The following is a 12,335-nucleotide window of genomic DNA, read 5'->3' as shown; positions in this document are numbered from 1 at the left end:
ATCAACACTGACAAGATTGGTATATTTTATATAGTTATTATACCTTGTTTGTTAAATAACATGAAATGCCAGTACCTTGAAGAGATAGATAATATCACATATTACGAGTTATTGAGTTCATTTCCGTCTTGTGATATACGAGGGAACTACGGTATCGCCATTTGGAGTACAAAGTAAAATATACTAATTTGCGGTTACTAGCTTTTAGATCGAATTTTGGGCTTTTGTTCTGCTCAATACGCTGCCACAAGTCCAATAGCTGGCTGGTTACTTATGTATTGTAGTTTACAAGATAATACTTATAAACTGTTTGCATCGTATTTATTTATTGTATGGCTTCTCCCAGATTTCTGTGCATTATAAGGTAGTTCAGGACCTATAGAATAATTGTAACTAAATATTTTTCTACTCTTAATTTGTACATAGATGTGGGTTTACTAATTCTGTGATTTAATAAATAAATAAAACTAGCTTTTGCTCGCGACTTCGCTCGCGTGAAGGAGATTTCCGGGATTTTAAGTCCTCCTGTATATTTTCCCGGGATAGAAAGTAACTTATATCCTTTCCAAGGTCTTAAACTATTTCCATACCAAATTTCATAAAAATCCTTTCAGTAGATTTTAAGAAAATCGATAACATACAGACAGACAGAAAAGGGGACTTGGTTTTATAATATGTATAGATAATGTCTTACTTGACTATAAATATCTGTCAAAATTGGAAGTAATTCATGAGCATTTCAATGAAACTATTCAAAGTACTGTTGATTGATTAAATTGATTCAATATTGAAAATTATCCCATGTTCGTTAAAAAATAATAATTGTAAGAATCTATAAAGAAAGTACGAATGTATTGGCCATAGCGGTTAACTAGAGTATTAAAAATATACAAATAGCAGCTAAAGTTGGTTCATTTTCAACCGGCAATGTAACACGCCTATGCTTTTTGTTAATAAATTTATACCAGATCCCAAGGGTATTGGCGCCTGGCGGTCGCCGGTCAAATATTGATATTAAATAGAGGTCATTTTTGGAGTTTATACAATGGAATGAGAGGTTTATAAATATAATATAACTCATCGATGGTTCCGGGAAATGTGTAGGGAGTTATGCAGAAACCATGATTCGGGAAGGATATTTTTTACAGTAATTTCTTATTGAGTCATGTGAATTTTATTTGTGAGGGTGAACAGACGTTGCCTAATTTTGTGGACAAGAACCGGGATTAGTATTTCTAGACCCCTTGAAATTCCTAGCTCTAAATAAAAGGCATCATAAATATAAATATAATGATAAATCCTTGCAATTAAATTTAAAATGTTTAGAGAAACATATTCCATTTAACGCATTTTAACATTCGACTTACTGCCATTTTCAATACGATCCAAATATTGTTTTTTCTATCTATCTCGAAGATGGACCAATCAGAACAATTTTTTTTTGACATGCTTATAAATGATTCATTTTCATTGGTTCATTCTCGGAGTCTGGTTGAAGATTAAGATTGGGATTGTTTATTGAAAGCGGCTGTAAATGAATATTCATTAAAATTTGACCTCTAATGTTATTGTAATTGCTTTAGTTTTGGGGTTTATTAGTGACTTGTTGAGACTGCGTAGTGTATAGTTTCATGTTCCTATAAGTTGAATGTTAAAATCTTGTAATGTTAGTAGGTAATTTTAAAATTAACGGTTTAAAGTAACGGCTGCATAAAGGGTGTAGTGCTGTTATGTTATGCCAAATTATGTACACTGTTTAAATTATTAAATCGGCAAAATTATGGAACAAATTCAGTATGTGTTTTTTTTTATTCCAATTTGCATGTAACAATAGATCGAGTTGGTTTCAATAATTTAAAATTAAAAGAATAAGTTTTATATTAAAAAAAATATACTATTTAGTTATTTACATAATGGCAAAGGTAGATAATAGATTTTTGAATTAATTTAATATTTAAATTTCAATTTTCTTGTAACAGTTGCTTAAATTATTTTACATAAATTGAGCCATAAACTTAATAACCAACTTGTTTATCGATTATAAAGTAGAATAAATAAAATCTTTATGAAATTAAGTATGGCACAGGTTATAGGCATTTTAATTTACGATTTCACTGTCCATTGTGCAAACAGGTATTTTTTCTGACCTTTAATCAAATTGACACGTTTTTGATATGTTAATGGGTTTTGTATGTTGATAATAATGAGGTAATTGAGGGTATGTAAACAGGTACAAGTCACTAAACACCACGCATAGTGTCCACTATGTATAAGAGACATATCCACTGCATTTAGTGTTATTGTTAATTATCTTTGAGGATGCGCTTGTATTAACTCGGTGGTGTAGGTTGAAGTACAGTCAGTCACGAAAATAGCCGAAAAAATCGAAATCCTATCATTTGTCACGTGTTTTTTATATTTGTATTTTACTTAAGAAAGCCTTTTTTATTTCCTTTTATTGCGGAAAACAAACTATAAGGAAATAAAAGTATGAATGTAAATTGCAATTTTGAATTTGTAAAGTTATTTTTGTGGCTAACTGTAAATTTTTATTGTTAATGACTTAAATTTTTAGACAGCTGAATGGTTAATGGCTATATTTGAGCTCGATTATTTTTCGAAGATAAACTTGTTAAAAAAAAGTAGACAGAAAAAACTGAGAATAATCTGATGTACTTATATTAATTTGTATTTTTTCTGCATTTTCGCCATATTACATTAGGTCCATTTGGCTCCATATAATACCTGAAATGTGTCCATGTGTAGTCTTTGCTTTATGTAACTCCTACGAGGTTTTATGCGCAGGCGACGAGCGTTAGAATGAAAAGGTGTACATAATGTTTTGTACATTTACTTACTTGTGGTGTATGTATGGAACGCACCTCGCCTCTGCATCAGCGCCACATATAGAGGACCTTAAGATTGCGTAGTAAGTTATTTGAGTTCGTAGTATGAGCAATTGTTTGTTATGTTAACTTATTCCAAGGAGCATGAATAAATGTTACGTTCGTTATGACATTTTATTTTTTGTTTCCCTTTTTCTATACCTCTATAATATTATTTATAGCCATTTGGTTTTCGAAATACCTCTGCTATTAAAAAGCTTGTGAGTCAAGAGAGTTAATCAAAAGAGCTACTCATGCGCCCACATTTCTTTGTCCTTATGACTGTTCAAGCTATTTGGATATAAATTTCAATCCAAGACATTCATTCAAAGCAGACACCGCATTCAATAACTCAAATACGCGGATTACATTACACTAATGACTAGTAGGATTCGGTCTTTCATAAAAAGGTAGGATAGAGCATAGACGTAGAGATTAATAATTCATTTTTTTTTATCATTGTTTATGAAGTTTCGTCATACCCTGACGACTGATCACCAATCATCGTAGACGTAAGGAGCGATCCTTACGTCTACGATGATTGGTGTCTACTTTTTACCACCTTATATCCTTAAAATATATTTTTTAATCTGTCGTAGGAGCCGATGAAACACGAAGTTCCCCGATAATAAACGGTGACAGAATAACTCAAACCGAATACATATAACTCTGCTGAATAACTTATTGCAAACTACTTGGTCGTATTTAATGTTACAGCGCTGGGCCTCGTGGAGTTGGCAGCGAACCATGCTTCTCAACAGATTCCGCCTTGCCAAGAAGAGATTCGACAAAGTAAAGAAGTTAAAGAGTGGCGCAGAAGACAAATCTACACAAGGAAATTAATATTGTAGCCCAGTACCGACTTATGAAGAAATAAGCACAATGTATAAGATAAAGTTATATTATAAAGTAATAATCTTTGTGTTTGTAATGTGTGTGTGATGTGTGGCTTCCTGTGGCTGGCAAAGATGTATATTGTGAGAATTATATGCATTAATTTTATGGCGTTTTCTAGTGTTGTCTCTACCAATTTTATTACAGTTAAGTAGAGTGTAGACAACAATTCGTGATGTAGAGCCAAATTAGACACATAAGTATTGACGCATTCTACCCCTAGCGATAGATTTTCTTATTTTACATGTTGTCGAGTAAGTAACGGTTCAAAGAAGCCAATGTTAGATTATGGATTATAAAGACTTTTTAGTAAAATCTAAGACAAAACGTATTATGTACACAAAATTTTATTTTTCTTTACTGTGATTACGAATTTTGTTATTTTTTTTTATTTTTTTTTTATTAGCGGATGTTTTCCTATTCTAATACTAGTATAAGTATAATATATGAAAGTACAAATAAGGCTCAAAAGCAGTAACGAAAGGCACTAGACCGAATAATTTATTATACTTAGTTGTGGTATGAAAATAAATTTTATTACATAGTATATTACCAGTTTTGTTTTGTGAAAATGTTAATAGAGTAATTTGGAAAATATAAAAATAGTGTAAATTAATTAACTTAGACGCTCTCAAGACATTGTTTTGTTAAGTTTTGTGATATTTATGAATGTAGAAATTTATGTAAAGTTTACTGATATTGTGTTAGATTAAGAAATTGAAATAGTAAATTACATTATGTATTGTGTAGCTGATTTAAAATTCAAAATCAAAACAAAAGCGTGGATTTGTTTTATTGATAACTTCAAACTACGCCTCGTTTTTAGGTAAAGTCAGCGATATAAGTAGCTGAACCAATGTAAAACTACAATTCACCTAAACACATAAAGTTTAATAAAAAAAAAATCTTTGTGTGAAGTAATGAAAATCCCGGTTATTTTATTTATGCGCGGAAACATACAATATTGTTAAGAACACGAAAGTGTACGACAAGCGATCAGCTATTTATGCGGGTGACTGTACTGTACAAACGCATTAAATAATTTAACTATACGTTTCTATAGTGGGCTACTTCTGTCAATTCCTTCAGGTTCCAAACAATTCTGTCACGTTAGTCTTAGAAATAGTGGCTTTGTAGCACCTTGTGACTAACTTCACGCCACGCCTAGCCTCCTTACATGAATCGAAGGCATCACTACAGGGGAACGAAATCACCGTTACCAATAAAACAATGCAGATCTACTTAAAACTGTTGTTTATATTAATCATCTATACACATTAACAAATCGTAAAATCGTATTATTACATAAATATCGTTAGCCTAGTCTATGAATCAACAACGTTTGGCCTCCGCTTGGAGATTGACAAATCTTGGATCATAATAATATTAAGTTGTATTCCTTTTACTCATCCCGGATTTTAATATCTACAATAGTATCCATGGTATTGTGCCAGACGGCACTGGATCTGCGAACTGGTCTGAACATAGTTCCTCATTAAAATCTTCGTTGATCGATCGATGAATTAAATCTTTAATTTAAACAATCAGTTCCAATAATTGAAATTAATTCTTTATCAATGCCAACTTTTTAAACTCTGAAGCTAGTCACTTACACTGCGCATTACGTCTTACGTCCCTACCTCATTAACTGGAATCTATAACTAACTTCAGGCAGAACATAATTGGCAACAAGTGTATGTATCTTGAATAACTATAACAAGGACTTACAACCGCCAAGCGTAGCCAAACCGATTATAAATAAGGTAACAATTACAATAGCTGTTGGCTCATTACAGTAGATACGAAACAGACAAAGACGTAGGCAACACTATACTTTTAAAATTGTCAATATTATTAAAAGTAATGAAGCGAATGCGATAGAAATACCTCTCTTTTCTGTGCAGTTTAATCCACATATAAAAAGACAATTATTGGCCGCACGTTCGCTTCATCTCTCTCACACTTCGACTTGACAGCTGCATTTATGTATAGTCTATGTTCTATGTCTGATACAAACATTTCCTTCGGATACATAAAACCAGTGTTGCCAACACAATTATTCCATTACTTATATTATAAGAGGCCTTTGGCCCCGTAGCCGTGCAACACCCATACTGTCATAAAAAAAGCTAGTGACGCAAGTGTTATATACTACACCACTAGTGTTTCATTGTGGCTTCACTGATATAAAATTTCACGGCACAGTACTACACGGCTGCCTGGCCAAAAATATAACAACGGAACATATGCTTCATCAATTTGTTAATTTACAATCGGTAATGTGATGTTTTATGTCTGTGTTGATAAAAAATAGAAGCATGTTATTTCGTTGACGATAATCGACTTACTTCAGGTTGAACCTTTTTAAACTATGTTCAGAGTGGATCGTATTTGTGGCTGGTATAATGTATAGGATCCTACCATCATTAGAAGCCAAATTAACCTATCTTGCATGTAGTTGGTAAACGTTTCTGCCCACTGCATTGGATAAATTATAATTGAATTCTACAAGCCTTTTATTGTCTAATTTCTTAAAGCCTCATCTTTCACCGATTTAGAATACTGCTTGGACTTACACATTTCTTATACGACTTTTTTATTGATAAAGAAATTAAGGACAATCACCGCTTCAGTTTAGCGTCTTGGCGATCTTTGGCTTCTATTAATTATGAATGTTTAAACTATACTTCAATATAAACTAATAAATAGGATATGTTATTACTGAATATGGACTATGTTCAGAGTAATCAGAATTAAAAGATTTGTTTATTAAAGAATCGGCAGGCAACTGTGTCACCCAAGTATTAAAGACTTTGCCGCTTATAAACATTACAATTCCAAAGGAATCAACGCCTTGCCAAATAAAAGGTGATTGTTAATCCATTATCAGGTAGAATACTGTTTTTTTTTAATGAGACGTAAGTTATGTGTACTGCAGTTAATTACACAATTAAAAATATACTATTAATGGTATAATTATATTTTATCAACACAATAATTTGACGTAAAATACATTTACAAATTGTACTAAACATTAATTTGGTGAATTAATATGATTAGGGAAAGTTTATACAGTAAGTATCCACCGTGACATCACATTATAACTAACAAAATGGTAGCTGCCGTAGCGTATTTTAAAGTATGCAAGACTCATTTTCGTATATAAAAATACAGGGTCATTTTGAAATTGGGTTAATAAATGAAATCATATAATTGGTTTCATGAAAACAACACTTTATCTAACCATACAAATAAAATAAAAAACTTAAAGTTTCGAACAAAATAAATATTGAATTTGTCGAAACGACAAAAGCATAATATCGGTCAGAAATACACTTACGCACACCATATTCGCACTAAACTACAAAATGACCATCAAAATTTCAGAAAACCGGTTTTTTTTGTGAAAATATTTATTACTTAGGAATATACTAATAATCTTGTACTTTAATTAAGATTGAACAGCTTTTGTCTCTGTTACCCATACAATATACAACATGACAGAAAGAGATAAAAAATTGAATATTCATAATTTTCTTTCTTTCTTCTTGTCTTGCGTGTACAGTGCGACTATCGCACTGGGGTCTCGGGTTCGAATCCCGGCAAGTGATATTGAGTTTTTCTACTCAGTATCAGCCTGGGAATGTGCCGGTAAATTGCAATATGCCCTCACCTTATTATATAGGTTCTAATACAGCTGGCCAAATGTGGACTTGTTACACTGCTGACCCGTGAAAAGGAAAAAGGCGTGATGTATGTATGTAGTAGGTACGTATAAATATTGCGCACTAGTCGTGCATACTTTAAAATAACGTGTTGTATTTAAATCATAACGATATTACACATTTGTATTTGTACATAACAAAATGTATTACTGCTTGTGGTATTCTCATTATGGTACGTAAAATAAATTACAAAATTGATTGACGTATAAACAGTACAAACTACATTAGATAGTAGATAAATTATTACGTCATTAAAACTGATAAAAGTATAAAAAAAAATCGTTTTACACAAACAAAAATATGCACTGATGACATGTAAATGATTTATCCTTACTTTTTTGTATAAACTTTTGATGGAGGTAGGATGTATTTTATATCCGCACGGATAGCGACCACCGCACACAAGGTGTTAAAACCCGCCATAGTGTCTACGTAAGTGTCGCGTTCCGGGATCAGCCTGTGTATATCCGGTTCCAACAGGCCGGCATAATTGTGTCGACTGCCGATACGTAATCATCTCTCGTCAGTCGACATTCTATTGGACCCCACGTCAGTTAACATCAGGTTCAATGGGGTCAATTTTAAGTGCCCGTATAAATCAGATTTAAAATAGCAATCTGTTTCTATCCAAATCAGATTGTACTGTTTACCACAGTAATCATATTACAGACCTTCGATAATGGTAACATATAAACGTAAATAAACTGCTCGAATAGATAATAGAACGAATATGGAAGTTTTACCTTTAGTATTGTAACATGGCTCATGATGCCATATTATCACACTAGTAAAAAAAAAATTGGTAAAACAAAGATACATTTTTATTAATTATTTTTGATATTGGAATGACCTATAATAATTAATAAAGTAGAGGCTGATCTTTGAATCGACAGATATTTTTTATTAGAAAAATAATTTTGACAAGTTCTCAAATTTCCATCAAATCGATTATCGATACTATCGATTATTATCCGAATTTAATAAACGACCTTAAGTCATATCTACTGTTCGATTCCAAAGTAAACCAATCAAACTAAGTTATTTGTGAGCGTTGATATAAATCTTTATTTTGATTGGTCCAATTTTCGATCGATCCCGAGATATGGATTAAGCTCATTGTCTTACGGAGGTTCTGGCCATTGAAAAATCAGCCTTAAGACAAGTTGCCAAGAAGCCGGTTAGCCTCAACAAGTATACAGCCCTCGACAAGTAACTATGGTCAAACCATAGAGTTTACATATAAAAATATACACATTTTTTGATATACTTTCAATTCCTCATCAATTTCAATTTAAAAGATTTCTTTTGAACAAAGTATAGAGATCTAATAACTAAATTGTGTGGGGACGTATGGTACATATCGGAGTGATTCTGGAAGCCGCAAAGGAGCAGTTTAAAGAAATGTAAAGCAACATATTTCACTTATATATTTGTTCTACTTTAGTGTTCTAAATTCACAAGTATTATATCACCCACAACTCTGCTAACTAAAAACGCCATTTTTCATATTATATCTACAACATCTATTATAAATATACGCAACGACATTAATTTAACTACAAGCACACTATGTAGTCTCAATATGTCATTCAGTCATACATTGTTAAACAATTATTTACATTCTCGAACGCTTACAACTATCGCCTTTACTTTTCCGGCAGCGTATACGGACTGGTTTCGTACTTACAATACTAATACTATTCATGAAATGGCTTTTGAATGTACATAACCCGCCTTATGTTGTTCTGTGTCAAGCGATATCGCCCTTAAAGCCACTGTAATAAGTCACGTAACATGGAAGAGTCAAGTGCGTTAAGGGCTAAAATAGCTTGATCGATCTGGCGCGTTGAGTAGGGACTGGGAGTCAGAATCAGGTGCAATAAGAGCTAGTATTGCTTGATTAGTCTGGCGCATTGAGTAGGGATTGCGAGTCGAGGAGCAAGCTGGCGTCGATGAGGCTGACCTGCATGGCGTCGAGGCTGCCCGTGACCACGTCGCCTCGGTTAAGACTGAATGGGTGGAACCGACTTACAACCGTCGGCTGCCGGGACTCCACCTCCGGCTCGCCGTTCGATTGTCGGTTCGACATTATCGATAACGATGATATTTTCTCGTTGAGCTGTTGGATCTGTAATGTATAATTTGTATATTAGCATAATTCATTATTATGTTGTGCTAAATAGATTTGAATCGTGAGAATAATATATTTAAGCCAATATTATACTTGTGGAGGAACACTGTCACCCAAAATACAGGTTAACGTATATTGGGTGCCAGGGGACCAAAACCATTTTTGTAAAAAAATTTTTGGAAAATAAAAAAAGTAAAATATTTTTACAATTTCATGGAGATGTTGTTTTTTGATTTTATTAAAGTTTCAATCTTTATAATACACTACAAGTATAACTAGACATTGTCATATTTTTTTCAGTTGATAAACACAAAAATGTTATCGATTGTATATCGATATTGCTTTATAATCGATTGGTAAGTTGTGTGCACCTCGTGCAGCAGCGCGTAGTGTCGCACGTGGTACTGCACGTGGCCGGCGTGCGGCGCGTCGAGCGGCAGCAGCCAGCGCTCGTAGCACTGCGCCCACAGCTCCACGCCCGCCACGGACGCGCACGGCCGCAGTCGCGCCGCCTCCACCCGCGTGTCCGCGCGCGACGCGCCCAGCGACGATTGCGCTGCGGGCACAACCACACAGTCTTCAACTTCCACACAACACAACACAATATGTAGAAGTGTCTTTTGGAACGTCAATCGATCCTTAATCTCAATATCACCTCACTGAAGACCTTCTCTTTCCATAGAGAGACCCCATATAAAATTACTTAACACTATAATATTATAGTACCTAACCATGTGGACTAACGTGGCGCGTGTCGGAGAACGACTAACGAATGTAAAATCAGCAAAATACAAATTCTATGAAGTAGGTCCATATGGTGTATACCTACAGTAAACTATCGATATACTCACATAGCCTATGCAACGGTGTGTTAATCGGCCTGAGTCCCATGTACAACGGGTTGTAGAACAGCGCCTTGTCCTGTTCGGAGAACTGCTCGCCCCAGTCCCACACCGGCCTTTGTACGAAGTTCTGGCGATAAATAGCAATTTTGAATTAGGAATCAGAATCGAATGTTCCATAATATCGATATTGTAAATATTTCATATAGCGCATTTGTCAAAGTATCGATATGTCAAAATTATCGATACTATGACAAATAGGATTAAATTAAAATTATAGATTGACCGACAAAAATAAATGTAAAGAATCATAGAAATATTTTCTTTTTAAATAATATCCCATACTATTCTAAGCATCGATATCTGGACAATATATTTTTATGTAACAGAAGGCTCGAACGCTTCAATCTGACAAGCCAATTGCAAGTAGAGCTTTGAAAATAATGCTTGATAACATTACTACTATTATTAGGTCGTTTTAAAGTTTAAACTAATTTCTTTACATTAATTCACATAATACCTTTGAAACAGCAAGCTCCCGATCCCTGGAGCAATTAAACAGGAAAGTGTCGAAGAGATGATTATGCGCGGTGTCCCAGAGCGTGGTGAGGTACGTCTCGGTGAACTGGAACGCGGCCGGGAACTGCTGCGTGAGCTGCCACGCGCAGTCCAAGAACAGCAGGAACACCGGCGCTGTTTGCGCTGCTGCCGCGTCCTTCGACGGGTCCTTCGGGTTGCCCGGACGGGGGAGGCCGAGTCTGGAGGGAAATAATGATTTTTGATGTATACACGAATGTTCGACATTGAAATGTATTACCGGATTCGGTATAAATTTGTTTAATTATTACTTGCGTTTCGAAGCCTGGAGTGTTAGTAGCGGTGGAAATATCGAATTATAATTCAGTCTTATTATACAAATTACATAAAATATATATCTTAAAGGAAATTAATTTAAATATGTACAACTCCTGCATCTGTAGTGATTGAAATGAATAAAATGTCCGTCATCGATAATACGTTTTACATTTTATCGGCCACCAGCATGATAAATATATATATATATTAAGTGGATCGCTGTAGCAAATTTTTCCAATTTCTTTGAGAACAAAATAATGTTATTCTTTACAATGCTCAATATTTAAAATCACTAATATATTACCTATCACAGAAGGGGTGTCCTAACGCGATCCATTCTTTCTGTATGAGTGACTGGAAGCCCGCTATCGTCCTGAAGTAAGGGTCTACCAGCAGCTGCGTGAGAGACGACACTACAGCGCAGTAGTCGACCCCATCGCCTGTAAATAGAACAGACAAAATTAATTAATTAATTCCTATGAATAAATTTCCAATTTTTACTTTAGTCTCCATTGAGGACCTGACGATAATTATTATTCAAAACAAAATTAAGTATGACCAAAGATGGACACTGCGTTTAAGGACATACGCCAGAATTATGCTAGTCTATAATATGTTTTGGAACGAGTGAACGCTGTGGGCTTTTAACATGTGTACGGTTTTGGTGGTTGCTACACAATCTGGTACAAAATATTCAAACCAAACATTACTCAGAAAGCTGAAAGACATTCCCCCCTAATATCTCCACACCTTCCTTCAGACCCTTATACCACCGCTCAGTCCCCAGTCGCCTTCCTCGGTCCCATCTACCTCTACTCGGCATACCTTCTTGCAGTACCACGGTGACGTTGTCGGCGAGGTGCTGCGCGGCGTCGTCTGCGAACGCGATGCAGTTGGCGACGTGCCGCAACCATTTGCTCGAGTCCAGGATCGAGTAGTATTGAGAGTCCTGCACCTGCCAGCAAACACTACTCACTTCGCATTGTTTTTTTTTTTTGGATCG

At 34.6% G+C, this 12,335-nt stretch overlaps 1 protein-coding gene across 3 annotated transcripts in view; it reads right to left on the bottom strand.

Moving 5' to 3' along the window:
- Nucleotides 1-5,016: 5,016 nt before the first annotated feature.
- LOC115448313 (myotubularin-related protein 10-A) overlaps nucleotides 5,017-12,335 on the bottom strand; it is a 29,779-nt gene continuing 22,460 nt past the window's right edge. For 2 of the 3 annotated variants that reach the window (XM_030175711.2, XM_030175713.2), the window contains 6 exons: nucleotides 12,158-12,287; nucleotides 11,637-11,772; nucleotides 10,998-11,235; nucleotides 10,487-10,607; nucleotides 10,007-10,191; nucleotides 5,017-9,632 (listed from right to left, as the gene is read on the bottom strand). In XM_030175711.2, coding sequence (XP_030031571.1) covers nucleotides 9,405-9,632; nucleotides 10,007-10,191; nucleotides 10,487-10,607; nucleotides 10,998-11,235; nucleotides 11,637-11,772; nucleotides 12,158-12,287 — 1,038 coding nt within the window. In that variant the 3' untranslated portion in view covers nucleotides 5,017-9,404. The remainder of the gene's footprint in view (nucleotides 9,633-10,006; nucleotides 10,192-10,486; nucleotides 10,608-10,997; nucleotides 11,236-11,636; nucleotides 11,773-12,157; nucleotides 12,288-12,335) is intronic. The other variant, XM_030175712.2, reaches the window with a different exon arrangement.

This window comes from Manduca sexta, chromosome 8, assembly GCF_014839805.1.
Source record: "Manduca sexta isolate Smith_Timp_Sample1 chromosome 8, JHU_Msex_v1.0, whole genome shotgun sequence".
NCBI lineage: Eukaryota > Metazoa > Arthropoda > Insecta > Lepidoptera > Sphingidae > Manduca > Manduca sexta.
Note: the sequence above shows the minus strand (reverse complement) of the source record. Positions and strands in the feature narration are given on the sequence as shown.